At 38.6% G+C, this 24,806-nt stretch overlaps 5 protein-coding genes and 2 pseudogenes across 5 annotated transcripts; 4 read left to right on the forward strand and 3 right to left on the reverse strand.

The window, feature by feature from the left end:
• The first annotated feature begins 89 nt into the window (after positions 1 to 89).
• LOC148207685 (glutathione S-transferase U11 pseudogene) lies at positions 90 to 1,368 on the forward strand (annotated as a pseudogene).
• On the forward strand, positions 1,022 to 5,297 carry LOC111019158 (uncharacterized). Its single transcript, XM_088118347.1, has 15 exons — positions 1,022 to 1,207; positions 1,309 to 1,468; positions 1,575 to 1,727; positions 1,860 to 1,958; positions 2,551 to 2,652; positions 2,855 to 2,998; positions 3,362 to 3,456; positions 3,548 to 3,677; positions 3,754 to 3,858; positions 3,977 to 4,083; positions 4,166 to 4,217; positions 4,518 to 4,607; positions 4,703 to 4,787; positions 4,874 to 4,938; positions 5,023 to 5,297. The coding sequence occupies exons 2-15, from the start codon at positions 1,376 to 1,378 to the stop codon at positions 5,110 to 5,112; spliced, it is 1,410 nt and encodes a 469-aa protein (XP_087974473.1). The 5' UTR covers positions 1,022 to 1,207; positions 1,309 to 1,375; the 3' UTR covers positions 5,113 to 5,297.
• A 6-nt stretch (positions 5,298 to 5,303) lies between these two features.
• Positions 5,304 to 7,779, reverse strand: LOC148207686 (LEAF RUST 10 DISEASE-RESISTANCE LOCUS RECEPTOR-LIKE PROTEIN KINASE-like 1.5 pseudogene; annotated as a pseudogene).
• Positions 7,780 to 10,625: 2,846 nt separating this feature from the next.
• Positions 10,626 to 14,590, forward strand: LOC148207687 (uncharacterized). The gene is made up of 4 exons (XM_088118346.1): positions 10,626 to 11,454; positions 13,089 to 13,697; positions 13,794 to 14,085; positions 14,180 to 14,590. The coding sequence occupies exons 1-4, from the start codon at positions 10,849 to 10,851 to the stop codon at positions 14,212 to 14,214; spliced, it is 1,542 nt and encodes a 513-aa protein (XP_087974472.1). The 5' UTR covers positions 10,626 to 10,848; the 3' UTR covers positions 14,215 to 14,590.
• Positions 14,591 to 14,670: 80 nt separating this feature from the next.
• On the reverse strand, positions 14,671 to 16,856 carry LOC111019179 (pentatricopeptide repeat-containing protein At1g59720, chloroplastic/mitochondrial). The gene has a single exon (XM_022295508.2). The coding sequence runs from the start codon at positions 16,598 to 16,600 to the stop codon at positions 14,783 to 14,785; it is 1,818 nt and encodes a 605-aa protein (XP_022151200.1). The 5' UTR covers positions 16,601 to 16,856; the 3' UTR covers positions 14,671 to 14,782.
• A 3,617-nt stretch (positions 16,857 to 20,473) lies between these two features.
• LOC148207688 (uncharacterized) lies at positions 20,474 to 22,924 on the forward strand. Its single transcript, XM_088118350.1, has 2 exons — positions 20,474 to 21,224; positions 22,117 to 22,924. Exons 1-2 carry the CDS (start codon positions 20,713 to 20,715, stop codon positions 22,559 to 22,561), a joined length of 957 nt encoding a protein of 318 aa, XP_087974476.1. The 5' UTR covers positions 20,474 to 20,712; the 3' UTR covers positions 22,562 to 22,924.
• Positions 22,925 to 23,119: 195 nt separating this feature from the next.
• Positions 23,120 to 23,964, reverse strand: LOC148207689 (thioredoxin H4-like). The gene is made up of 3 exons (XM_088118351.1): positions 23,771 to 23,964; positions 23,543 to 23,665; positions 23,120 to 23,456 (listed from the first exon to the last, which is right to left on the reverse strand). Exons 1-3 carry the CDS (start codon positions 23,906 to 23,908, stop codon positions 23,322 to 23,324), a joined length of 396 nt encoding a protein of 131 aa, XP_087974477.1. The 5' UTR covers positions 23,909 to 23,964; the 3' UTR covers positions 23,120 to 23,321.
• Between the last annotated feature and the right edge of the window lie 842 nt (positions 23,965 to 24,806).

Below are 24,806 nucleotides of genomic sequence, written 5' to 3' on the forward strand. Positions count from 1 at the left end.
CTTTAGGTCCTACTTGTCTGCCGACCTGAGTGCTTTGGAGCCACTTTCTATATTTTGTCCACGTTTTTATCTAACTCACCTTTTGGATCATGACAGCCAGGATTCGCATCCAACAGGAGCGACCATGGGGCGCTGAAGGGGAAGTGAAGAAAGGGTTGATGGATCAACTGGCGGAAGCGATTGGTGTATTGGAGGAAGCGTTTGGGAAGCTGAGTAAAGGGAAGGCGTTCTTCGGTGGAGACCAAATTGGGTTTCTTGATATTGCTTTTGGGTCGTTCCTGGGGCGGTTGAGAGCGAAGGAAAGCTCCAATGGGGTGAAATTTATCGACGGTGCCAAGATTCCTGGGTTGGCCGGATGGGCTCACAAATTCTCCGCACACGCCGCTGTGAGAGATGTCTTGCCTGACACTGAGAAGTTTTTGGAGTTTGGCAAGGTTATTGAAGCCCAAATGAAAGGAGTTTCTCCCTAGAACTTTGCTAATAAGCTTTTGGGCCTTGTTGATCTTCTCCCAAAAAAATGATAATAAAATGGCCTTTTGAAGTTGCCTTATCATTTGGTTTCAATCACTCTCAATTTGGCTCTAGTGATTTAGTAAAACTTCACCAGAAAATAAGTGGATTTTCGAACCTAAAAAGGTTGGTAAACTTGAATCAAACCATAATATTAAACGAACCAAGTTACCTTTATGCCTAAACTAAAAAGATTATCTGCAACATTTAATCTTAACCATTCATTCACTTAATCCAAGTAAGTAATAATAATAGTTAGGTAGGGGAATCATGGAAACTGAAAAAATGGTTGGCAAGGAATTAAATTTTCTTTTGTAGGAACTAGGAAGTCCTTTTTGTTATTAAATTCTCAATTAATTCATACTTAAAGAAGTCAACTAAAGAAATCTACCAATTACACCGTTGTTTAGTTGGTGGCGTAGATGTTTAACGATATGGCTTCGAATTATCAGAAAATTGCCTCCATCGCATTCTCCACCTACTCAGCCCAACACAAGTCGCTCTTTCTAGAAAGCAGCTTTTGAAATCTAATGCTTTTTTATGGATATCGAACTCGACAAATCGATAGCGCTTTGTTTTTTTTTTTTTGCAAAGGGATAGCCCTTGTTCTACTCGCAGAGTCCTTTGATATTATAAATATACAGTAATTCGACCGACATGGGGTTGGTTGGTCACAATCGGACTCCAATACAACATCGTATGTTACAATGGAGATCAATTAAACGAGAATCCGTCTCAATCCGGAGTCTTAATCACGATTCTTGCTGAGAAATTCTATTGTTTTTGGTTTTATTGCAGGGGAGTTGGGAGTTGGGAGTGGGACTAATCTTCTCTGCCGAGAAAAACTCTGATTCCTGAGAGAGCCATGGGAGATGGAGTCAAATTGGACAAGTGGGGCTATGAAATTAGAACCTCATCTGACGCTTGCATCGCCGCCATCAATGCGTACTATGACCAGGTTCTTCTTCTGCCTCTAATTTCGCCATTGGGTTTCTTTAATTTTCGATAATCTGAAATGAGTTTTGAGGATTTTGTTCTTGCTGTACTGTTATTATTGAGTGAAGGTGCTTAGTTATGGGAGGCGGAGGTCCGTAATTTTGGAGGCGCCGGTCCATGACAAGGACTGTGTACTCGCCAACACTTTGGTTGCTCATTTTCTTTCCTCCTCCGAACCTTCTCGAGTTCTTCATCATCTTCGAGCAGCTGAGGCCCGTCTGGTCAGTTCTTTTTATTATTTTCGGCCAAAACGTTCATCTCATAAGTCATATCTTTGTGGTTATTGGAGATTTTTGTGGACAAATTGCTTGAATTTTTCCACTCTACCTTTCAATTGTTGCTATTTTGAAAAGGACCATGCAACCTCGTACGAGAGAGCCGTTTTTGATGCTATCAGTTGTTTGATTTCCAAGGATAGAGACGATGATGTCGCTGTTGAGCTACACGCTGAGGTACTTGAAAACCGGTTCTTTAAATTTTTTAGGATGCTCTTGAAATCTTGCTCTCATCTCTTTTTCTGTAAAATTCTGCCAAAAACAGTTCATCAAGTCTTCCTCTAATTTGAGCTATCGATTTCCTACATCAAAAAGATCATAGAGAAAATTAAAAGAATGGGATTTGAATTATCATGAAGTCAAAACCGAGGATAATGAATCTTTCTAATTTCATTGAAAATAAATGTGGTTAGATTCCTTATATGCAAAGCCCAAACAGCTTCCCGATTGCATTGACGTTTTTTGAAGAATGACAGTGACTATGTAAATCCTCATCAATTTGATCCCTTGCAAATCCCGTGGTTTTGATGCTTTATCCTTTTCTTTAATCTTCAACCGTTCAAGGTTTAAATTTTAAATAAGCTTGAAGGTTAAGTGATTTCCAGAAACCAACTGTTAAAAAACTTTTACTCTTATAGTCACTGAAGTTTGGATAATTTGAAGTCACGGTGTGATATACTTGACATGGAACTTCAGTTGCCAACTTCCTGTCATGGGCTATCTTCAGGTAAAGTCTTATATCTTGGTCTTTTTCTATTTGATTTTGCAGCTGCTTAAAAAATTTCCAAAGGATCTGGTGTCTTTGAAAAGGGCTCAAGTGCTGTGCTTTTACATGGGAGATGCCAATCTATCTTTGGCTTTGGTTCAGCAGGTTCGTTTATTACCAAAGAATGTAGTTTTTTCGTTATCAGTATTTAAGTGATGAATGCATGACTTCAAATGTTAAAGTATATCGGTAGCTTACTTCCACATAATCACTGATTGAATACTATGAAGAATGGATAAAATTCTATGTTTTGACAGCTTTCCTCCCTCAGTCCCTCTCTCTATATATTGAGGCTTTAGTTTAACAGGTTTTACCACATAATCAAGAAGAAGATTTCATTTATGGCATGCTTGCTTTTCCTTTGTTGGAGCTTGGCTGCATGGCAGAAGCTGAAAACGCTGCAAGAAGGGGGCTTGATATCAACAAGAAAGAGGGTTGGGCACAGCATGCGGTGAGTGTCATTTGAAAGCCACTTAACCTTATGTTGTACTCAGCAATGTATCTTCTTCGTTTTCTTTCAACATGTGTATTGGAAAAAAACATACTTTAGTTTCCTCCCTTTTTATTGCTGCATTGGCAGTCATGTTGATCAGATAATTGTTCATACCAAATCATTTGAAGGAAATGGATTAATAATTGTTCGGTATGGATGTTCTCTAATGGGTTTTGGGAAAGTAATGGATCAGATACATGAAATACTTCAAATTTTCATCAAAATCGAATAATATGAACCTGTGATCATCTATCCAGAACACCTTATAACAAGCTTTCAATTTACATCCTGCCAATTGTTGTAACATTTGGATCTTTGCAGTTGTGCCATGTTCTTCAACATAAGTGTCATTTTAAAGAAGCGGTTGAGTTTATGGAAGCATGCTCGCCTTCATGGAGTGACTGTTCATCATTCATGTATGCACAAATAAACTTTGCCAATTAGAGCTTTTATTCAAATGGATTTGTCTGTTTAATATGTTGTACGTTTGAAAATATCAATTTTCAGGGTGACACATAATTGGTGGCATGTGGCTCTCTGTTACCTGGAAGCCAATTTTCCATTAAATAAAATTCTTGAAATATATGATAAGTATATATGGAAGGAGGTAGAAAAACCTGATGCTATGGGACCAGAGGTACATTTAGTTTTAGTATTACTTTGTGTGTGCTGAGTTGTTTTATAGTTTCAAGTCTTAAATATTGTCGCTTCAGGTATACTTGAATGCCGTTGGTTTGATGTTGCGGTTGTTTGTGCGTGGTGAATTTGATCAGTGTGAGGGTCGTCTGAAGATCTTGGCCAATGTTTTGACTGATAAAGTGAGTCCCCACCACACCCCCAACCCCCAAACCCCCCCCCCCCCCCCCCCCCCCCCCCCCCCCCCCCCCCCCCCCCCCCAATGTTCTTGAATAACCATGAGCTTGCCATAATTTTCAGGCCAACTGGCATTTAGAGTGGCACTTCGACATATTGACATTATGGGCTTTGGCTAAAACTGGAGAGTTTTCTGCAGCAGAAGAGTTACTTGGGAGCTTGGAGTCCCGGTTCATATAATCATCTTCCAGTGCACCCTTATTTATTTACATCTGTGGTTCTTTGCTTACAGTCATCTGTTTCTTTATGTAGATTGTTGAAAATGACGTCAAAGAAACAAGAAAAGATGCAAAGAGGAATGCTGGTTTGTTCCCTTTCTCTCATCTCGTCTACCTTTAAGCTGGTCTATACCAGTTGTGTCCTTTATGCGTTATTTATGATTGTCACATTTTTTGTTTCCTTCCTATGAGTGTAACTTCTTTGGAGGATACCTTCTTCAGTTTTGGTTTCTTGTTGCAAGCACAACTCATTATTTTGAATTTTTAACTATTTTATCCTGGCACAAATCTGTTGCATCGATCCTTTCAGCCACTTTAGAAAACAGAACCTTCAAGATAAGTTTGATTTTCCTTTTCATTTCGGGGCCTTATTTGCATATTCCCAGCTTGCAGAAGCTGTCTACAAGTACGGGAGAGGAGATTACAAACGCGCACTAGACTTACTTGGTCTGGATTTTGATGCAAATGACTATAAGGTATCAGTATCAAGGCTGATTTACATTTCATCTCATCTACATTTCTTGTCAACCTGATGGTGCTCATCAAGATACATCTTCTGGTTATGTTCTAGATGATTGGTGCATCGAATGAACAGGTTGATGTATTTAATGAAGTATGGTACGACATCTTGATGAACACAGTACACGCTTCAAAGGGTATCTTAAGAAAATACCCCTTCTCTTTTTCCTTGCTCAAATAATGATTTTCTTCAAAGCATGACTTTTACAGTTCCATTTTATAGCAATCGAAGTAATCAAGAAGCAACTCGAGACGAGGGAAGGAGTTCCTTTTATGTGGCGCCTTTTGGTAGAATGCTACTCTCTTATTCCACCATTAATGGATCACCACTACAAGTTTCTGGATGAATATGATTCTTGTCTACTTCTGCAGGAGAGAGGGTACAGCAAAACAGGAAGGCCGGAGGAAGCTGCCATTGCCGGAGGCAAAGCCGGAAGCCTGGAGAAGGCATATTTCAAGTAGATGCCTTGAAGTTGCAGGTCTTCATGATCTTCTGCCAGAGTTGTTCTGTGTTTCCGTTTTGGACAAAAAATTTAAACCCACGTAGATTACGAAGATTACTGCCTGTGTAATCTTTTAGTTAACAACTGCTGCCATGTAAATTATGACAAAGAGGGGATTCAGATATTTAGTTTGTTTCTCGAAAAGTAGAGTATGAAATTAGCGATTTTGTTATTTCTTCACAACTCCTTGAGCAAAGTGGTAACAGAGCAAATAAAGGTGTAAAATTGGGAAAATAAGAAACAGCAAAAGGATTTTACATTTTACAGACTTCTTTCTACTCTCAGCATCGGGCATCAGCTGGGTCGCTAAAGCCACGTGGATCTTTGACAATTTACAGGCAAGCATCCAAAAATTGTTGTGACCTGTCGATGTAGGTACTGTGGACTAGTCAAACCCCCCACATGCGCAAGTGGCCCCCACGAAAATACCACGTCAACCAATCAACTTCTAGCCACGTCAGCACCCACGTTCGAAATCGACGACCGAACCACTCCACCACGTGTGCGGTTCCGAATCCGCCGAAGCTCCTCCACGATCTCCTTGGCGTCGGGGCGGTCGTCCTTGTCCGCCGCCACGCACCGGAACGCCAGCTCCGCCACCGCTTCGACGCCGTCGATAACCTCTCCGTCGATACCCAAAACGGAATCCACCACTTGATGAAGCTGACCCATTTGGATCTTCGACACTACCAGATCCGCCAGAGCCATTTCTCTCCTGTCCCGGCTCTGATCCACCGCTTTCAGACCAGAAATCAGCTCCAGTAGCACTACTCCGAAGCTGTACACGTCACTTTTCTCCGTCAACCGGAAGGACCGGTGGTAGTCCGGATCCAAGTAACCGGGCGTCCCCTGAGGTCCGGTGCAGACATACCCAGACGAAGACGACGTCGTATCGGAGAAAACCAGCAGCCTCGAAAGCCCAAAATCTCCAACTTTGATTCTCATATCTTTCTCCACAAAAATATTCGAGGAGGTGATGTCTCTGTGAACAATCGGCGGCACCACCGAGAGATGCAGATACTCCATGGCCATGGCGATTTGCAGAGCAATTTCAATCCTCACTTGCCACGTCAGAGATCCCTTCCGGTACAAGCTCTTCGGGCCATGGAGATGGTCGGCGAGCGTGCCATTGGGGACATAATCGTAAACTAGGATAAGCCCTCTTGGGTCGCTGCAATACCCATGAAGCCTAACGAGATTCGGGTGATTAATCGAGGAAAGAATCAAGATTTCGTTACAGAACGACTTGGTGAAGAAAGCCCTACCGGAGGAGGCGGCGGCGGTGGCGTGGTGCTTGTGAAGATACTTCACGGCCACTAATCGGCCGTCGTTGAGCTGACCCAAATAAACAGACCCAAATCCACCGTCGCCCAATTTCCTTTTGGGTCGAATCTGTTGGTTGAGGATTCGAGTTCTTCGTAGGGGAAAACTGGTGGGAGAAGATTGGGCGAGCGATGACGACTGAGGAACTGGGTCGTGGGGTCTACTTCAATGGCGAGGGATCTCAACCATCTGGACCTGAAAAATGCCATCGTCACCGCGATGATCAGTAACAAACACATCAACGCGAAAACAGAGGACAGAATAGCGATTCGATTAGGGTAGCCATGATGAGTCCATGGCGATGCGTATCGAGTCTTATGATAACATTTAAATTCCCTATCTGGGTCTGAGGAATCGAAGCCACACACACCATTTATAGCTTCACAATCATTACACTTCACAAAGTAAGGGTCCTGATCTGCGTCCCACTCAACTTCAAGCCCGAATCTGAGGAATTTGTCCAGAAACTCCAAAACCTCACCCTGACAGCCCTGCTCCGTCACGGGCTGGCGCTCGACGCCGCACCCATGGAGCAAATTAACTGGTTTCTTGATGAGATTGCACTCCCATGGACAATGGCTGCAGTTGGGAAGATGCGGAGGCGAACAGGGGCGAAGAAGAGACAGTCGAGAACAAGACCCGTCAGAGATTCTGAATGGCGAGCCCGAGAGATTAATCGAGCGGCTGGGAATGGAGGGGAAAAGATCAGAAAAGCAGCTCCGGTTCGATTCTTTGACTGTGGCAGTGACATTGAGTGGAAGAGGGGAAAGGAGGAGAGTGGTGGAGCTCGTATTGAAACTCAAGAGAGAAAAAGAAACGCCATTGATGGAGATGATAGAGTGGGGAGAAGAGCAACGCACCTGGAAAGAAGGGTGCCCATAGCCAAGAACAGAAGAAAACGGGAAAACGAGTTTGGAAGAGAAAGGAGGACAGGGAAACTTCAAAGACTCTGCCGCCGCCGCCGCCGCCCCATCTGCTGAAAACAGAGGACAGAGCTCGAGGAAGAAGACAACAATGGCGAAAACGGAAATAGAGCAAGACGGCGAAGGCATGGAAAGACGAAATATGCAGAGAAAGGAAGAGGGCAAGAAGAGAAGTGAGATCTAAATCTGAAATCTAAGGAAAGGAAAGGAAAAGAGATTCCTTTAGCAATGTTGTTGGAATTTGGAAGGAGGGAAAAGAGGAGTGGGAGGAGGAGAAAGAAGGGAGGTCACGTGAAGGCAAGGGCGAGTTTTTGGCTTTGGGAGTGTGAAGACAAAACAAAAACTTTAAAAGCAGCACTGCGCCTCAGGCTCATCCAAAGTCCAAAGTTTCTTCCTTGTTTTTTTTTTTAATTTTGAAATCTGCTTTTGCTTTTGCTTTTTGTTGTGTCAATTTTCTCAAACCTTTGCTCACTAAACTGTTGACCCAAGTCGGTTTTTGGGTACATGTGAGAGAGCGTTTTTTCTTTTAATTGTTAGACATTTGTGGAAAACTTTTTTGACTTTTCTATGTAACATTGAAATGAAAGTTGAACTTCTCCCACTGCCCTCTTTGTTTTTCAACTCCCTCGTAGATCAATTCCAACATAATCTCCAATGCTACATTATTGATTTGATTCCCAGTTTTCCTTCTTATTATTATTATTTTTTCACTGCTGATATTTTCCTTTTAAACGGTTAACTTAGCTATTTGGATCGTCAAAGCAAATATAGTTTAATGGTAATTGACATATAACCCTGTCGACTTACTACCCATTTTTTTCTTGATATTTTAAGGCCTTTTGTTCGACCTTCACTGTTTTAGTTACACCATAAAAGTATTTGTAATCACTTAATTCATTGTATTATATTTATAAATTAATAATAAATAAGTTTGAAGAATAATTTAAGATTAATTTCAAAGTTCTATTCAACGGTCCTTTTTTTAAACTAATAAAGAGGTATTACTTACGTATTTTAAATTATAGACACTTTAAAGCTATATAATAATTCTATTAAAATACAATACCAATATGTTATAGTATATCTATATGTAAAAATATATAACTTGAAAATTAAGGTATTAATTTCCTATTTATGTGGATATGATAAAATATCAATTGATATCCACACATACCTTCAAACAATGTTGACTAATATATCGGTGGATGTACTAAGAATTAAAAACGTAGTAACCAACTTTAATTGGTATAGATTATTTTTTTCCTAGAACATTAACATATGGGAGTGTAGATTCGAACTCACAATATTTTAGTCGGAGATATATATCTTAATCAGTTAAATTATGTTTAGGTTGATAAAATATTGTAGATTATTTTTAGAGTAAACAGTTCATCGTCGAATATATACAGACGTCCCAAAAAAAAATATATTACTATTACTATATAGTGTTAAAATTAAGAAGTTAAATGTCCTCATTCACATAGATGGCAAATTTACTAATATTTTGAAAAAAGATAATTAGTGCTTTATTAACTAAGATGGGAATAACTTTTATAACCCTTTATCTTAATAAGCAAACCTACATTAATTTGGACATGTACATTTGAAGGCTCTATTTAATATGCAAGCCTCATTAATTCCTACGACTAAATAGTTAGAGGAGTTATTTAATGGGGTTGTTGTAATATAATTTTTGTAACTGTTTGAATATATGAAAAAAATACTTTTTTTTTTTTTTTTTTATAAATCATACAGCTAATAATGATAAGAGTAATGAGATATATATTTGCAATCTTGTTTTAATGACTAAAAGTTATTGTTGTTTGCATATTCTTTTAAAAATAGAAAGAACTTGAATAGTAGTTGTGTGGAGAAAGAATAAAAATAAATGAAAATGATGATGGAAAATATTAATTTGCCATAACATAGGAATCACTTTTGGCACCATCTTTAATTGTAGATTTAGGCATAAAGCACTATTCCCAAGCACGCCGCACACACTGCCAAATGTGCAATAACAAATGGCTACATATATATATATATATATATATATATATATATATATATAGTTTTTTTTAGTTGATCAAAGTTGACTAATATTAGTTTTTTACCATTATAATTTCTCCAAAGTGTCCACTATTTTCTTTTATATCATATGGTCAATAAACCTACCCACCAAAACCATAAAATTCAAATCTTATTTCAATATTCTGCGTGTCTAATTTGAACACATCTCAAAAAGGACAAGTTTTTTAACTTTCTTGATTTTATTACTTGACTTTAATTTTTAAAAATAATTTACAAAAGGAACATCTAATACTAACCAACTCCTTTCATAAATAAATAATACAATCACACCCCTAATAAAAATATAATTACCAACAACCTATCTAAACATATTCCAAGTTCTCAAATATTAATTTCCTCTGGATCAACGATTTGAATTTCACTTGCCTAATTCTTAGTAGTTAACCTGAGTTTTGGGTGGCCATAATTGACACATATATTTAATAAAATTGAATTACAAGTTTGATTCTAAAAGTTTAAAGGGTATTATTTAGTTTATGTATTTTAATTTTCTTTTTAACAAGTCTCGAAGCTTTTCAAGCTGTGTTATTACGCTTATGGTACCTTAAAATATGACTTTTAATTTCTTTATTTATTAGGTCCTTACCATTAACTCCATTGCGGATTGCGGCTGACGTCCATTGTGCATCAAGAATGTCCTCCCTGACCGTCTACGTCTTGTACCACGAGCAACACTGTTGTACCATGTACATTGCGGCTGATGTCCATTGTGCATCAAGAATGTCCTCCCTGACCGTCTACGTCTTGTACCACAAGCAACACTGTTGTACCATGTACGAAGCATCTTCCCTGATCGACTAGGAACACTTATAAAATGGAAAAATTACCACCACTACCGAGTAAGTGAAAAATTTGTCACTCGTCCCTTAACGTGCTTTCTATTGATTATTAACTTGAGTGTCGGAGCCTTTTAGACGAGTGACTACATCGGTCTCGAGATCGCTGTTGCAAGCTCATTTATCCGATAACACTACATTTCGAATGACTCGCCATGAACATAATTATAAATTTATTAAAATACAAATTCAAAGACATTAGTTAGTTTTTGAAAGAAACAAAATTCTGAAAACTCAGATTTCCCTTGAAGAAAAGTGCACCTCATTGGAGAGAATTGGTCCAAGTGATATCCATGGCGGAGTATAGTGGAGTCTACCCCTTTCCATTCCGCACACTATCACTGTGCCCCTCACTACTCACTACCCAATCAAATTCATCCTCCTCCATAAACGCAACGCTTTTTGGTCTTTTGATTAAGTCCACTGCACTGAATACTGATAATGGATCCTCAAATCTTCCACCCAAACCTCCATTTCTCCTATTTAGGTATTAATTTCCCCCCAATTTCATCCAATTTCTGATTCATGGAGTTTTTCGCCTCCGTCAAGACCGTAAAGCTCCGGAGCCACCTCCGTAAGTACTTAATCGCCGACGACGACCAGGAAACCGTTCGGCAGACCAGAAACAGCACCTCCGACGGAGCAATTTGGGCCGTGGAATTGGTGGAGAGCAAAACCGATGCGATCCGCCTCAGGAGCTGCCACGGCCGCTACCTCTCCGCCACGGACCTCAATTTTCTACTCGGCGCCACAGGGAAGAAGGTGCTTCAGAGTGAGACTAACCACCAGAAACTCGCCGCCCAGGCCCAGTGGGAGCCCGTACGCGACGGCGATCGCGTGAAATTGATGACTTGGAGCGGTACCTATTTGAGGGCTAACGGCGTTACTCCGCCGTGGAGAAACTCCGTCACCCATGACGAGCCGCGCTTCTCGTCGACCAAGAGTTGGATTCTGTGGGACGTGGAAGCGGAAGCGGAAGCGACGGTTGAAGTTCCGATTCCGAAATACTGTTTGTTGATGGGTCGGAGAACACGGTCCATGTCCAACTCCGCGGATTCCGATGAGTTTTCCGCCTCGGGAATGACCTCGCCGGCGACACCAAAATCTGTGCGCCGATCATCCACGTTCCAGGTTCGTACGATTCTACAACTCCAATTTTGTTTTCGTCTTTTTGAAGATATTGATTTGCTTTGGTATTACCAATCTGAGCACATGACCAATTTCTTCTCCTCCTTTTTTTTTTTGGGGGGGGGGGGGGGGGGGTGTTAATTCAATGAACCGGAAGGCTGCCTATTACAGCCACAGGAGTAAATGTTAGAGAAAGAAGTATGGGATAACCCGATTATCAATTTACTGAAACTTTTTTTAATCAAATTACCTTTGTAGGGTAAATTTAGACTTAAAAATGTAACTGATATGATTATTGAACAATGATAGAGTAGTGCGTAGCAACTTGATTAGAGATAGTTATTTTAAGTGATTGATCGACAAATAAGGTCAATAAGGTCGAGTAAATATGAGAAAAAATAATTTGGAGGAGATGAATGATATAGAACAAAGGATTTGTTTATTTTTATTTTTTATTTTGCAAAGGAACAAATGATTTATTATCCTAGCTCATGCTCACAATATTCAAAAGCATAAACTTCAGCCTGACTATTAAGACTATAGACTTATGTGGCCAAAAAGCAGACCTTGGATGTTAATTACATTTTCAAAAATACTTTTACTTTAAAGGAAAATTTTCAAAATCAGTTTTGAAATATAAAACTTAATTAATTAGAATATTCTATTCTAATTAGTTACGACTTGTCAAAATGAATATTTCACGTTTATTCTTTTTCTTGAGGGTGGAGGTTGGACTAATTATAATATTATTCATATCAACAATAAAAGCTAATATTTTGGGGGAAAAAACGGAAAGCTAGATATTGTTATAAAATGAATATATATGGTTTCAATTATTTTCCCAAACATAAAAATATGACAAACTTAATTAATTATTGCCACACACTATACTTTATAAAAAACATACATTAAGTCAACTTTATGTTACAAGTTCTGTCAAAATATATTCTTTGAGATTCAAAGGATGCCAAGAAATTTACTTTTAATGTACTAAAAAAAGAAAGAAGAAATTTACTTTTAAAATCTCAATAATACGATTTGTGGATAAAATATTTTTGGGAAAAGAAATACTTAATGAACGTTAACAATGGCCAAAATCGAAATACAAAGGAAATAAAGTGAATAACGAGGAAGATGGCACTGACTTGAAGATATAAAATAATATAATAATAAAATTTCCGCTATCCTAACTCACAACCTCAAGCAACATCCTAAATTTTATTGTAAACGATTCCACACACCGATCCACTATTCTTAAATATTAAAATACAATATATTATCAATTTTATTTATTGGAAATCCCTGTTTCACTCTTTTTAATGAAGATGGAAAATAAAATATATAAGCGCAATAAAAGATGAAATTTTTTACTGTGTATGTTTGTAACGCCTCCGTGACCCACGCCGGTCCGACTCGGACAGACTCACCAAATATCCAACTTCGAAACCGCGTCGTTTTAACTGCTGACTTTCTTTTACCACTTTTGGTTTGGAGTTGAAACGAACACACACGAGAAATTTCGTGGTTGAATTGAAATAGGACCCCAACCCCAACATATTTGTTTATTTATTTATAAATTTATTCTACTCTAAATAAATCCCCATTGCCCTCTTTCTTCGGACGCAAATCCTCTGCAGCTCAAAGTCAAACCTTCCTCCGCCCACCTCCGATCACCCATGGATTTCTTCCGCCACGCCAAGACCGTCCGCCTTCGCAGCCACCACGACAAGTACCTCGTCGCCGACGACGACGAGGAGTCCGTCGCCCAAGACCGTAACGGATCCTCCAAAAATGCTCGCTGGTCCGTCGAGTTTGCATCCGCCGCCGCCTCCGACTCAATCATCCGTCTCAAGAGCTGCTACGGCAAGTACCTCACGGCCAGCAATCAGCCCTTTTTGCTCGGAATGACCGGCCGGAAAGTCCTCCAGACCCTTCTCCGGCGGCTCGATTCCTCCGTCGAGTGGGAACCCATCAGAGAAGGGACCCAGGTCAAGTTCAAGACCCGATATGGCAACTTCTTGAGAGCCAACGGGGGTCTGCCACCGTGGCGAAATTCGGTCACCCACGACATTCCCAGTAGAACCGCCACGCAGGATTGGATCCTCTGGGATATCGACGTTATTGAGATTCAAGTCCAATCTTCAACTCATAAAATTCCCACGATTGAGCACATGGATTCTCTGGATTTTAATCCCAGCTCACCTCCTTCGGCGTCTGCCGAATCGGCAAATTACTCTAGACTAGAGGTTCCAGATCTCTATAAAACTTCTTTCAAGGCTAATTTGCTTCAGTTTTACTTCAAATTCTGATCACCATTTTCTGTGGGTTTGCTATGCTTGCAGTCCACTGATTCAACGGTCAGATCACCTCCCAAATCTGAAGGAAGGACCATATACTACCATGTGGCGGATGAAAGTGGAGACGTATATGAAGAGACGGTGGAGGGTTCTTGCTTTACATTCAAAGGAAATGGGGTGGAGGAACTGACTCATAAATTGGAGGAAGAAACAGGGATTGAAGGCATCATCGTGTGTACTCGCAGTCCATTGAATGGAAATCTTTATCCCCTTCGCCTGCAACTTCCTCCCAATAATGCAACCATGCATGTGGTTGCAGTTCCCGAGTCATCTAAAGGTGAGATCTTCAAACCCTTTTGCTGCTGCTTTTGAATTGGCATTGCTTGTTTTCACCTTTTTCAGTAACATCTTGGCATCTCTTTATTGTTCAGCCGGAAAGGAATTTTCAAAGCAACGTTTGTTATGACATCTATGGGGCTGACTGCTATTTACTGATATGCATTGGGAACAAGAGATTGTGGCTGTTACACGCACCAGACAAGTCTCACATTGGTTCAGACACTCAGATTCTGATTCTTATTTGGCATTACAACACAGGAAGGTTCAAGCCATCCATAGAAGATTATATAAGTCGATTTTGCTTCTGTAGTGTTCAAATTTTTTTTTTTGTTTCTTTTTTGCATCTTCTAACTACTTGTTAATTAGGGGTTCCCAGAAGATGTGAATATTTCCCCCTTTCTTAAAGTTTCCTTGTGATAGATGTAGTTTTCCATACCAGTCATTGCAGCCGAATTTAGGAAGCCTTTTGTATTATTTAAATGAAAAAACTTAAGTTCTATGCAGCCTCGCCTTTGTGATATACTGACAAGGCCCATACACCTTCAGGGGGCTGTGTGATTATGAATTTTGGAAAGGTTTCAACTTCAGGAATTTCGTTAATTCACGTTTAATTGGCATTACAATGATTTTCCAACAGTTCCCATCTACATTTCTGTACTATTGAATTATAACTTTAATGGCTGGTGTACAATAAATCACCAGAAGTCCATGCAGGAACACAAGCCATTCTTAACATGATGAAATCTATTGCGATCTCTCATGATAATCTCTACATTGAAAATTCGAGAAATTGACTTGGTTACCTGGTGGCAGTCATTGCACACTCGGAGATTCTTAAATATGCGTATCGGCATACCGGGTTTCATATTTAGTAGCCCAAAGGCAATGGCAAGTCGCTCACTATGCAGCCTAAGAGATTGCTGTTTCACGTTATCTGGTTCGTCTACCATGGTTGCCTGTGAATAGTCAGGTGAATAACCATCCTTCTCTAGTTTTTCTTCAATCAGATCGATAACATCATAAATCTCCTTGATCTTGGGGTGAGATGCATCTCCTGCAAAAAACTCATGGCTAATACCATCTACTTCTATCAAACTGCAGCCAGGCTCCTTTGCCACACCCTGATCGGCCATCGCTTTCCTTACGAGCCCAGCATCGTTCCACTGACAAGCAGAAGCATAAACTTTGGACAACAGCACATAAACACCACTAGAAGCTGCTTTTTCAGATTCAAGAATCTGCAATGCCACTTCTTCGCTCAGCTCGACACCAGCATTCTGCTTGCAACAAGCATCAAGAAGACTCCTCCAGATCACTGCATCTGGTTTTATATGCATATTTGCCACCAACTCCAAAGCTTCATCAATGAAACCAGAGCGAGATAAAAGGTCAACAAGGCATCCATAATGCTCCAACCGCGGTTCAATCTTGTATTCATTAACCATCATATCAAAATATTTCCGGCCTTCAGCAACCATGCCTCTGTGGTTACACGCACTAAGAACGCCGACGAACGTGACAGAGTTGGGCAGAAACTGCTTCATCTTGACCAACCGAGAGAAACACCGCAATGCAGACTCCGCCCGTCCGTGCATGGCAAGTCCTAGAATCATTGAATTCCATGAATTCAGGTCATGTTTGGGCATTGTCTCAAATACTTCCTGAGCCATTCTCAAAGAACCACATTTGCTGTACATATCCACAAGTGAGGAGTTGATCAGGACATCAGCAGACATAGCCCCCCCGGCCTTCCTCAAAACATAAGCATGAGCCCACATCCCCAGAGATAAAGCCCCAATACCGGCACAAGCGCTTATAACACTCTGCATTGTATATCCATCGGGCTCAAAAACGTCCTGCATTTCAACAAATAGCTTGAGAGCATTTTCGAAGAGTCCACATTGAACAAATGCATCAATCGTCACATTCCACGAAACCAAACTTCTCTTAGGCATTTTCTCGAACAGCTTCAGTGCAAAATTCAAACACCCGCAAGAAGCATATAAATGAATCAAGCTATTGCCAACATAAACATCCGAGTCCAACCCAAGTTTTACAATATGAGCATGCGCTTGTTTCCCTTCAGATAAAGCAAATACATAAGCGCAAGCTTTAAGAAGAAAAGGAAAAGTATGTTTATCTGGTTCAACAGAGCCTTCTTCTAACATTCTGTAGAAGAGCAGAATCGCCTGTTCTTTACGGTCGAAGCTCCGTGCACAAGCACCGATGAGAGTGTTCCACATGAACGAATTGGGGTTATCGATTCGATCGAAAACTCGACAGGCATAATCGAAATCAATTAAAGATGAAACGTGGAGAATTCGGCTAAAGAGGAAGAGAGATGATTCGTGGGTCGAGAAGCTACGAAGTGCGCGAGCGTGGATTTTCTTGAGCTGTGACAAATCAGTACAGTGGCTCAGCAATTGAAGAAGCCGACTTTGGTGGGTACGGAAAGTGTCGTGCTTGAATTCTACTGCAATAGACTGTGCAATTGGTGGGATAGCCAGAAGCATTGTCCACCGACAAGCATGAGAATTTGAAATAGTTTGTGGATTCTCGATAAGGTAAATGGGGCTGAAGTTTATGAAGGGGCAGAGGAGCTATGGAAGCGCTACAAAAGAAGTGTACGACTAATTCAAAACCAACTTGAATTTGGGTTTGAAGTCTGCCAAGAGACTAATCCTGGCGGTTGGTACCAATTCATAATTATCAAATTTGAACGGCGAATCTACTGATGAAGAGTGTTTTTTTAAGGTTATTTTATTACCCTTAAAATTACTTTTATTATTGTCAAAATTATTTTCGTTTAAAATAATGATATGTACGGCGAAATCATTTTAAAATGATTTTTGAAGTATCAATGGATTGGTACATAATTTTTATTAGGAGGATAAGAATCATATCTTAAAATTAGTCATTATTTTCAAGAGACTTCAATTATATTTTATCCTACATGTTGAATAACACATGCCAACCAACTCAGGCTCCACCAACGTAGGTTGACAAGTACGAGCCCGACGACTATCTATGGCATACCACCCTGAGCCGACCAGCACGAGCCTGACGACCATGGGACAATCATCTGGGGCACTGGCCCAGGTTGATCAATATAGGCACGTGCATGACCATCTCAAGCGGACAAGTACATGTCAAAAAACTTGGGCTGACTAGCCCGAGCCCAACGAATCCAAGTTGATAAGCACAAGCCCAACGACTATCTCGAGCATACCACCCCATGCCTAATGACCCCAAGACAATCATCTCGAGCACGATTTAGGCCGACCAACCTCAAATCAATGACAAAAGTGATTTTCACTATGACAAAATGGTTCTCAAACGTGTCCTATAAAGTATCTGATATGTCTCTCAAACTTTAAAAATATCTAATAAGTCTCTTAACTTAGTTTTTTTTTTAATTATAAATTAACTGATCTAGTACAAATATCATAACTTTTTATGGATCTTTTTCAACCAACTCCTTACTTGTTTTCTTTTTTTTTAAGTACAATAAATGTAGGGAGTGGTTTGAACCTCGAACCTCAGAGAAGAAGTAAGATACCTTAACTATGAAGCTATGTTCATGTTGGCGTTTTTCCTATCTTCTATTTTCTCTTTTTTTTTTCCCTAAAAAAAATCTTCTTTCTTTTTTAAATGCATGCCCACTTAAAAGTTATTCCACCACATTCATTTTCATGGAGCCTTTTGAAATAAAATAGAAAATGATAAAGAAAGAAGAATCTCTATTTTAAGTTAAATCATAAATTTGGTTGGATTTGACTTTGCATACCATTGGTAGACATGCAAAAATAATTAGACGGGTTGCCAACATGAGCTTAATTTTTAGAAGTAATTGACATACATCTATGACAAAAAAATTTTGAATTTGAATCTCTCGTTTTTGTATTAGAAAAAAAAAGAATAATTAGACACGTCCAAAGAGATGAATTTTTATTTGGTAGCACTTTATGTGGTTTTTCAGATTTTCTTCACACCTGTGCAAAGGAAACCTCATTTTGAACTTTGAAGAAAAAAACATACAATACGACACTGATGTTGGAAAATCACACTTTTGCTTTCAAGCAAAGTGAATAACAATCAATCGTGTCATACATGGAAACACCATTTCCCAAGTAATGGTAAGGAAATCCAACAAAATTTTCTTATTTTGCAAGGGGAAAAAAAAAACTTAGTCCTTCTTGGAGGTGGGAGGAGAGGTGGGAGGGCTTTTCTCGGATGAAATGCAAATTGGATTCACGTGCGACAGAGGGACTAGTTCCTATGGAGATGGGAGGGGGCAGCGATTCCAGATAAATATATTTATTTATTTTTATTTTTATTTTTATGGGAGTTAAAAAAAAGGCTAATTAGAAATTGGGTGGGGCTTTTTAAAAAAAAATAAAAATATTTATTAAAATTAACCTATAATAATATTATTATATAAAAATTAATAAAATATTAAATGGGACGAAGTCAGAAATGAGACGGAACAGAGACAGGAGAGGTCTCAAAACCCCATCCCCGATCAAACCGGGGATTCTACAACCTGATTGGGTCGGATACCCTCAAGTTTTTTTACCATCCCTAATCATACTTAGATCTGGCCAAGTGAAAATCTATATTGTATCCACCCCTATTAAATTTTTTATAACTAAGATAGAAATTTTAAAAAACAAAAAAAAACAAGAATTTTTAAAATGTGGTTTCCTCACGACTAAGTATTTTTTCTAAATAAGGCTTGAAAACGAACACAATCTCATACTCAAGTTTTTCTAATTCCCACTCACCTAACCTAACACCAAATATTACCTATATATTTTCAAATAACATAAAATAAATCTTCTCTGTCTGTAATATTAAAGCTAAAGAAATTATGAAGATTAATGAAGTTATTTCTTACAAGCTAACCCTTCTTCTTCTTTAATGTTTTTTTTTCGCTTCATTATTTTATAATGATTTTAAAATATATGTGAAATACTATACCTATTCCAATACATCAATTTTGTATATACGAATTTGACCTTTTTAAAAAATATATATATATATCATATACACTTCTACATATCCACCTTTAGAAGATGATTCCATTTGCCTTTTTTTTCCATTAATCTTTTGGCCTTTTCCATATCAGATCATGTTGGATAATTATAAAGATTACAATTTTAAATTCTTATCACTAATATACTTTTAGGTAGATTTTATTGTATAAGGCTTTGAATGAAGATATAAAAGTCAAAAAGGAAAAAAAAAAAAAGATATTTCTCTTCATATGCTAGAACTTAGAACACAAGTTTATAAAGATTTTTTTTTTTTTGGTAGTCAATTAAAAATGCGCCACACGATAAGATCATATTTGGTATACAAAGAATTCCTAATAAAGTTATGAACTTTACCACTTGAATCATGTCCTATGATATATTTGAATGCTTTTTTAACTTGAACTTTTTAAAAATGTCAATTTTTTGAAATATATCCTAAGTAGAACTTTTTCTTAGTTCAATTTAATTTACATTATGATATTTTTGAAAGTTGAATTTTATTTAAATACATGTAATTTAAAATATAAAATTGTGTTCACAAAAGGTTGATTTAGCATTTATTTATAAAAAGGAAAGAAGGGGCCAGCGGGTTGACTGCCCAAAAATGACATGTTCTTTGGCTGATTCTGCAGCGGTTCCCATGGCTGCGACTGCCGACTAATATTCCAATTTCCAAATCAAATGAATAATTTATTTTATAATTATATATGCAAAAGTACAAAACAGTCCCTCTCTCTCTCTCTTTCCTACGCCAACCCCGTTTCCCTACTTGACTGCACGTTCACTATTTCTGGTAATGCCTATTGCCTTGCCTTGTGAATGTGATACACTCACATGCCCGTCACTTTAATCAAAACTTTTCTTTCAAAGGAAAAAAAAAATCTATCCTTTCACAATAAATCATACCGACAAACTCATTTTAATATCTTATTTGATTTTTAGGAGAACCATTTGCTCTATTTTATGATATTATGAGAATTTAAATTTGAAAAATATTTATATTTAAACTCCTTGCGTTGATATCATATTTGTATTTATCTTATGTATATATATAAGTAGAACCAACTAATAATTGATGATTTAATTAATTATTAATTGGAAAAACCACCTATCAAATAATAGAAGGGGTGTATAAAGAAAATAACAATCAAGGGATAGTATTAAAAAGAAAAAACCAATAATTGCATTAAAACATTTTGTTGCCCGACAATTCAAAGGAGAGGTGGTGAGGGATGAGGCTCACGTGGATAAGGGAAAATCGTCGTCGTCCATTCACGTTGGGCATTCACGCAAGATTCTGTAACCGAGCTGTTACGATAACAGGCATTAGCATTTGACTATAAATAAATCAATAAAAAAGCGGGATTAGAGCAATCAGCCACTCAATTTTCTGATCGTGTAACGGCCGACTCGCCGGAATCCTCTGCTTCCCCGATTCTCCCACGTTCTCTTCAATTTACTCCCAAAATTAAAGTCAATTTGCAGAAATTTTGGACTTCTTGAGAAGAAATTTCTTCAGCCTCTAGAAACTAGCATCCACATTTCGGTGGCTTTGAGAGATCGAGGAGTTGCAGAGAAGCAGGTGTGTGATGGGGGTGGACTACTACAATGTGTTGAAGGTGAACAGAAATGCGAATGAGGAGGACCTGAAGAGGTCCTACAAGAGGCTGGCTATGAAATGGCATCCTGACAAGAACCCTATTAACAAGAAAGAGGCGGAGGCCAAGTTCAAGCAGATCTCTGAGGCCTATGATGTCTTGAGCGACGCTAAGAAGCGTCGGATCTACGATCTCTACGGCGAGGAGGCTCTGAAATCCGCTGAATTTTTTCCTCCGCCCAATTCCAATCCCTCGTTTTCCTATGTCCCTCGCGATGCCGATGATATTTTTGCCGAGTTTTTCGGCGGAGCTGGGACTGGGAGTGCTAAGAGCCGAGGGCTGAGGGGAGAGAGTTTGTTTAGGAACGGGAAGGCGGAGGCTGGGAGGCAAACCAATAGGAAAGCACCGCCAATTGAGAGCAAGTTGGCGTGTAGCTTGGAGGAGCTTTACAAAGGTTCCAGGAGGAAGATGAGGATTTCTCGCACTGTTCCTGATGAATTTGGGTATGTCAAACTCCTGCTACTGCTTTTCTAGCTCTTCATTTTTTTATTTTTTCTGTTTAATTGAAACAAAAATGCTTATAACTCTAATTTGTTACAATTACATCTGGTCTGATATTTTCTACGAACTTTACTGGGTTCCTAATAATACTCTTTGATGCTCTAAAACTTTATGATTGGAACTGTTAGGGATAATATGACATGGAATGTATTATTCCTTTTTCCTGGCTGAGCTGCCTAGGATTATCAGGATACTGATACCTCTTTAAATGGCAAACAATTCCCTCTGAACTACTTTTACCACATGGATGCAAAGCCGACAGGATGAACAAATATGAACCAGTGGTGTGTATTTGCTACTCTGCATAGCATAGCCTTTCAAACTCTTGTTCTCCTGACTTGTAAAGCGTACTTGCTTAGCTAATTGGATGGTTGAGCATATTTTTTTACGGAAAGACAGGTGGGGATGATGGCCAATATGAATATTATAATTTTATGATCAGGAAAAAACTTTGGTGCTTTCTACTTTTCTCAATCACCACAAGACAGAATCACGACTTTTTCTTGAAAACTCAGCTAACTGGAGCATCTATAGTGATATTTTCTGTAGATTAGCAGTAATGAACATGCTTTTGTTGCTGAAAATAGGAGAACATTATTAAACTGAATTAAATGAACATAAGCTTGTTCTTTCTTTCTGGCATCATTGCAATCAAGCTTACACTAGATATCGGTGAGTGATGATTCATCTAACGCACAGGGTTCGTAGTTCACCCTATTGCATTCGTCTATTTGTGTCCTACCATCTTCAATGTCCTTGCATATTTCTGGCCTGATTTTTCGTCTTTTCTTTCTCCTCGATTTAGGCTTAACATTAAAGCAACTTGTTTTGTAGGAAGCCAAAAACTGTTGATGAGGTGTTAAAAATAGATATTAAACCTGGTTGGAAGAAGGGTACAAAAATTACTTTCCCTGAGAAAGGCAATCAAGAACCTGGGGTTGCTCCTGCTGATCTTATATTTGTCATCGACGAGAAACCGAATCCAGTTTTTGAGAGGGATGGGAATGATTTGGTAGTCAATCAGAAAATATCTCTATTAGAGGCACTCACCGGGAAGACCTTGAACATAACAACTTTGGATGGAAGAAATCTCTCTACTGAAACTGATATTGTCAAACCGGGTTACGAGGTAGTGATCCAGGGTGAAGGAATGCCCATCTCTAAAGAACCAAATAAGAAGGGAAACCTTAGAATCAAGTTTGATATCATTTTCCCATCAAAGCTTACTCTTGAACAGAAATCTGATCTGAGAAGGGCTTTGGGCGGTGGTTCTGATTGAGAGTAAGGCTCAGGAGCGGGCATCATGACGAGCCTTCTGAACAGGGGATTGATAATGCAAGCTCAAACACGTGTAAATACTTGTCTTACTCCGGAAAGGAACATTGTGCATATTAGGATTTTGGAGAACTGCTCGATTCCTTGCAATATGATTTAGGAGGGAAGTCTAGCATTCTTCATCCACTGCCCTTGGTAGCCAAAGTTAACTTTGACTTGATAATAATGATGTTGCATCCATGTGATCATACACATTTTTACTTGAAGTCAATGTAAGATTATTTGTATTTTATTAGCTGGGAATTTGGTGAGTACTGTGCATCCACTGGTGTTGAATAATTTATGTTATGCAATGTCCTTTTTCTTATATTTTTTTGCAAGTTTCTAGCATCTATACCATTACCATCATCATTTTTTTTTTACCATTTCACAGAATTGTTAGGTTACCTCTGGAAACCTCCAATATAAGTGCTATCAATCAAACCATCAGAAACATGTCAGAATTTCTTGAGTTCACTGTGTTTGGGTTAGCTACCATGTGTGTACTTATGTGAGAGAGGAAGAGAGAAATTTACTTCATATTTTGTTCTTGAAGCACATAATATTGGAAAAGTATAAGAAAGAGCTAGAATATTTTTTGAACACAAGTCAAACGGGCTGGACCAATAATATAAACACCACTTTGTTTGTTCTAGATAACTAGATTCCTGGTTCTTTATTTCTGTTTATTCCTGTCTTGTAGAGAAGCTTCATGAGCAATCTCATCAATATTTACTATGTTTCTCGATCTTCTTTTGCAGGTCCTCCTTCCTGGCTCCAACCACCTTGTCTATCACCTTTCCATTCTTAATCAGTATGAATGTTGGCATTGCCTCCACACCATATTCCCTTGCAACATCCTGTTGTCATCCATTTTTTCAACACACTCATGTTCCAACACATCCACTGAACAAAACAGAAACAAGACAAGACTGAAAGCTCATACCGTCAACTCATCGACGTCGATTTTAACGAACTCGACATCCACGAACCTTGCAGCAAACTCCTTGATGGTCGGCTCCATGTGTCGACAAGGTCCACACCATGTAGCAGTGAAATCAATCACCAACTGTACCAAACCAGCAGCACAACAGATCAGAGAGTAAAATCAGCTGCTTGTATTCGGGAGCATACATTATTATATGTCGGGATTGGAAGTTCATATGAAACTTACAAGCTTGTTTGTCTCCTTTGAGGCTTCGAAACGAGCTGTCCACTGAGGTTTGGTGTGGCACTCGACAATGGTGGGAGCCTTTGCCTGTAATGTTGCATTGGAAGATTTTGAACGTGGGACCGTAAAGCTTGCTCCCATTTGCCTGTATTGAGCCTCTTCACACACACAAATGTTTTCTTGAATGCACAGATTTTGGGGCATGGCTGGTGAGCCTTTTATACACGAGAATACAGTAAAAGGGTAAAAAATTTACACCAAATTCTATGGAATTGATTCGTCTGCTCAGCCGAGATTTTATTATTCTAATTTGTACTTCGTCAACACACAAAATCACCAACACCGTTCTTTAAGCTCTAAAGTGAAGTTAATTTTTTTAAAAATGTGAGTAATACCTTTTTAATTACTAATGTCCGCTCATTTGGTTTTGTCAAACGCAGTAAAACCAGGCATAAAATTATATTACAGCAAATTCTATTTAAATGATATAAATGAATTTTTTTTCTTTTATATGAAGTGGAGAATAAATGATAAATCTTTAAATAATGGAATAGGGTCAAGCGGTTAGTCTGTGATTAGTCAAGGTGTACATAAACTGACCTGGATACCCAGATATAAAAAAATGATAAATCTTTTATAGGATATTATTTAATTGGTTAAATCATAATATAAAACTATGATGTCAAATCACTGTAGAAATAGTGTTGACATGAGAATAAAATCTTTCAACTTGAAGAAAACACAATCTGTATATTTTAGCACTGTACAGTTAAATCCATGCATAAAGATAAAGCTAACTACAAGAAATTTAGCTGGCTAAAAAATTGAGAATGAGATTTTTTTTTTTTTTATATCCGTGTGTCCGGACCAGTTTGTGCGTACCTCGACTATTCACAGACCAACCGTCTGACCCTAACTCGTAGGATATTAAATCCTAGGTAGGTGGCCGCTACAGAGAATGAGATGTTATTTTTTTCTTTTTAATAAGATTGAGATTCAAACTTACGATCCTATAAGAAAAATTGATTAGGTTGTATGT

Source organism: Momordica charantia, unplaced genomic scaffold (genome assembly GCF_013281855.1).
Source record: "Momordica charantia cultivar OHB3-1 unplaced genomic scaffold, Mcharantia_2.0 BLBB01000106.1, whole genome shotgun sequence".
NCBI lineage: Eukaryota > Viridiplantae > Streptophyta > Magnoliopsida > Cucurbitales > Cucurbitaceae > Momordica > Momordica charantia.

What these genes read in the sequence shown, in the direction of transcription:
- LOC111019158 (XM_088118347.1), top strand. Translation starts at nt 1,376, where the DNA reads ATGGGAGATGGAGTCAAATTGGACAAGTGGGGCTATGAAATTAGAACC. An exon ending in CTTGGGAGCTTGGAGTCCCG is followed by an intron (nt 4,084 to 4,165) that starts GTTCATATAATC and finishes TTCTTTATGTAG; the next exon opens with ATTGTTGAAAATGACGTCAA. An exon ending in TTGATGCAAATGACTATAAG is followed by an intron (nt 4,608 to 4,702) that starts GTATCAGTATCA and finishes GTTATGTTCTAG; the next exon opens with ATGATTGGTGCATCGAATGA.
- LOC148207687 (XM_088118346.1), top strand. Translation starts at nt 10,849, where the DNA reads ATGGAGTTTTTCGCCTCCGTCAAGACCGTAAAGCTCCGGAGCCACCTC. An exon ending in CAAATTACTCTAGACTAGAG is followed by an intron (nt 13,698 to 13,793) that starts GTTCCAGATCTC and finishes CTATGCTTGCAG; the next exon opens with TCCACTGATTCAACGGTCAG. An exon ending in AGTTCCCGAGTCATCTAAAG is followed by an intron (nt 14,086 to 14,179) that starts GTGAGATCTTCA and finishes TTTATTGTTCAG; the next exon opens with CCGGAAAGGAATTTTCAAAG.
- LOC111019179 (XM_022295508.2), bottom strand. Translation starts at nt 16,600, where the DNA reads ATGCTTCTGGCTATCCCACCAATTGCACAGTCTATTGCAGTAGAATTC.
- LOC148207688 (XM_088118350.1), top strand. Translation starts at nt 20,713, where the DNA reads ATGGGGGTGGACTACTACAATGTGTTGAAGGTGAACAGAAATGCGAAT. An exon ending in ACTGTTCCTGATGAATTTGG is followed by an intron (nt 21,225 to 22,116) that starts GTATGTCAAACT and finishes CTTGTTTTGTAG; the next exon opens with GAAGCCAAAAACTGTTGATG.
- LOC148207689 (XM_088118351.1), bottom strand. Translation starts at nt 23,908, where the DNA reads ATGGGAGCAAGCTTTACGGTCCCACGTTCAAAATCTTCCAATGCAACA. An exon ending in CAAAGGAGACAAACAAGCTT is followed by an intron (nt 23,666 to 23,770) that starts GTAAGTTTCATA and finishes GGTTTGGTACAG; the next exon opens with TTGGTGATTGATTTCACTGC. An exon ending in TCGACGTCGATGAGTTGACG is followed by an intron (nt 23,457 to 23,542) that starts GTATGAGCTTTC and finishes GGATGACAACAG; the next exon opens with GATGTTGCAAGGGAATATGG.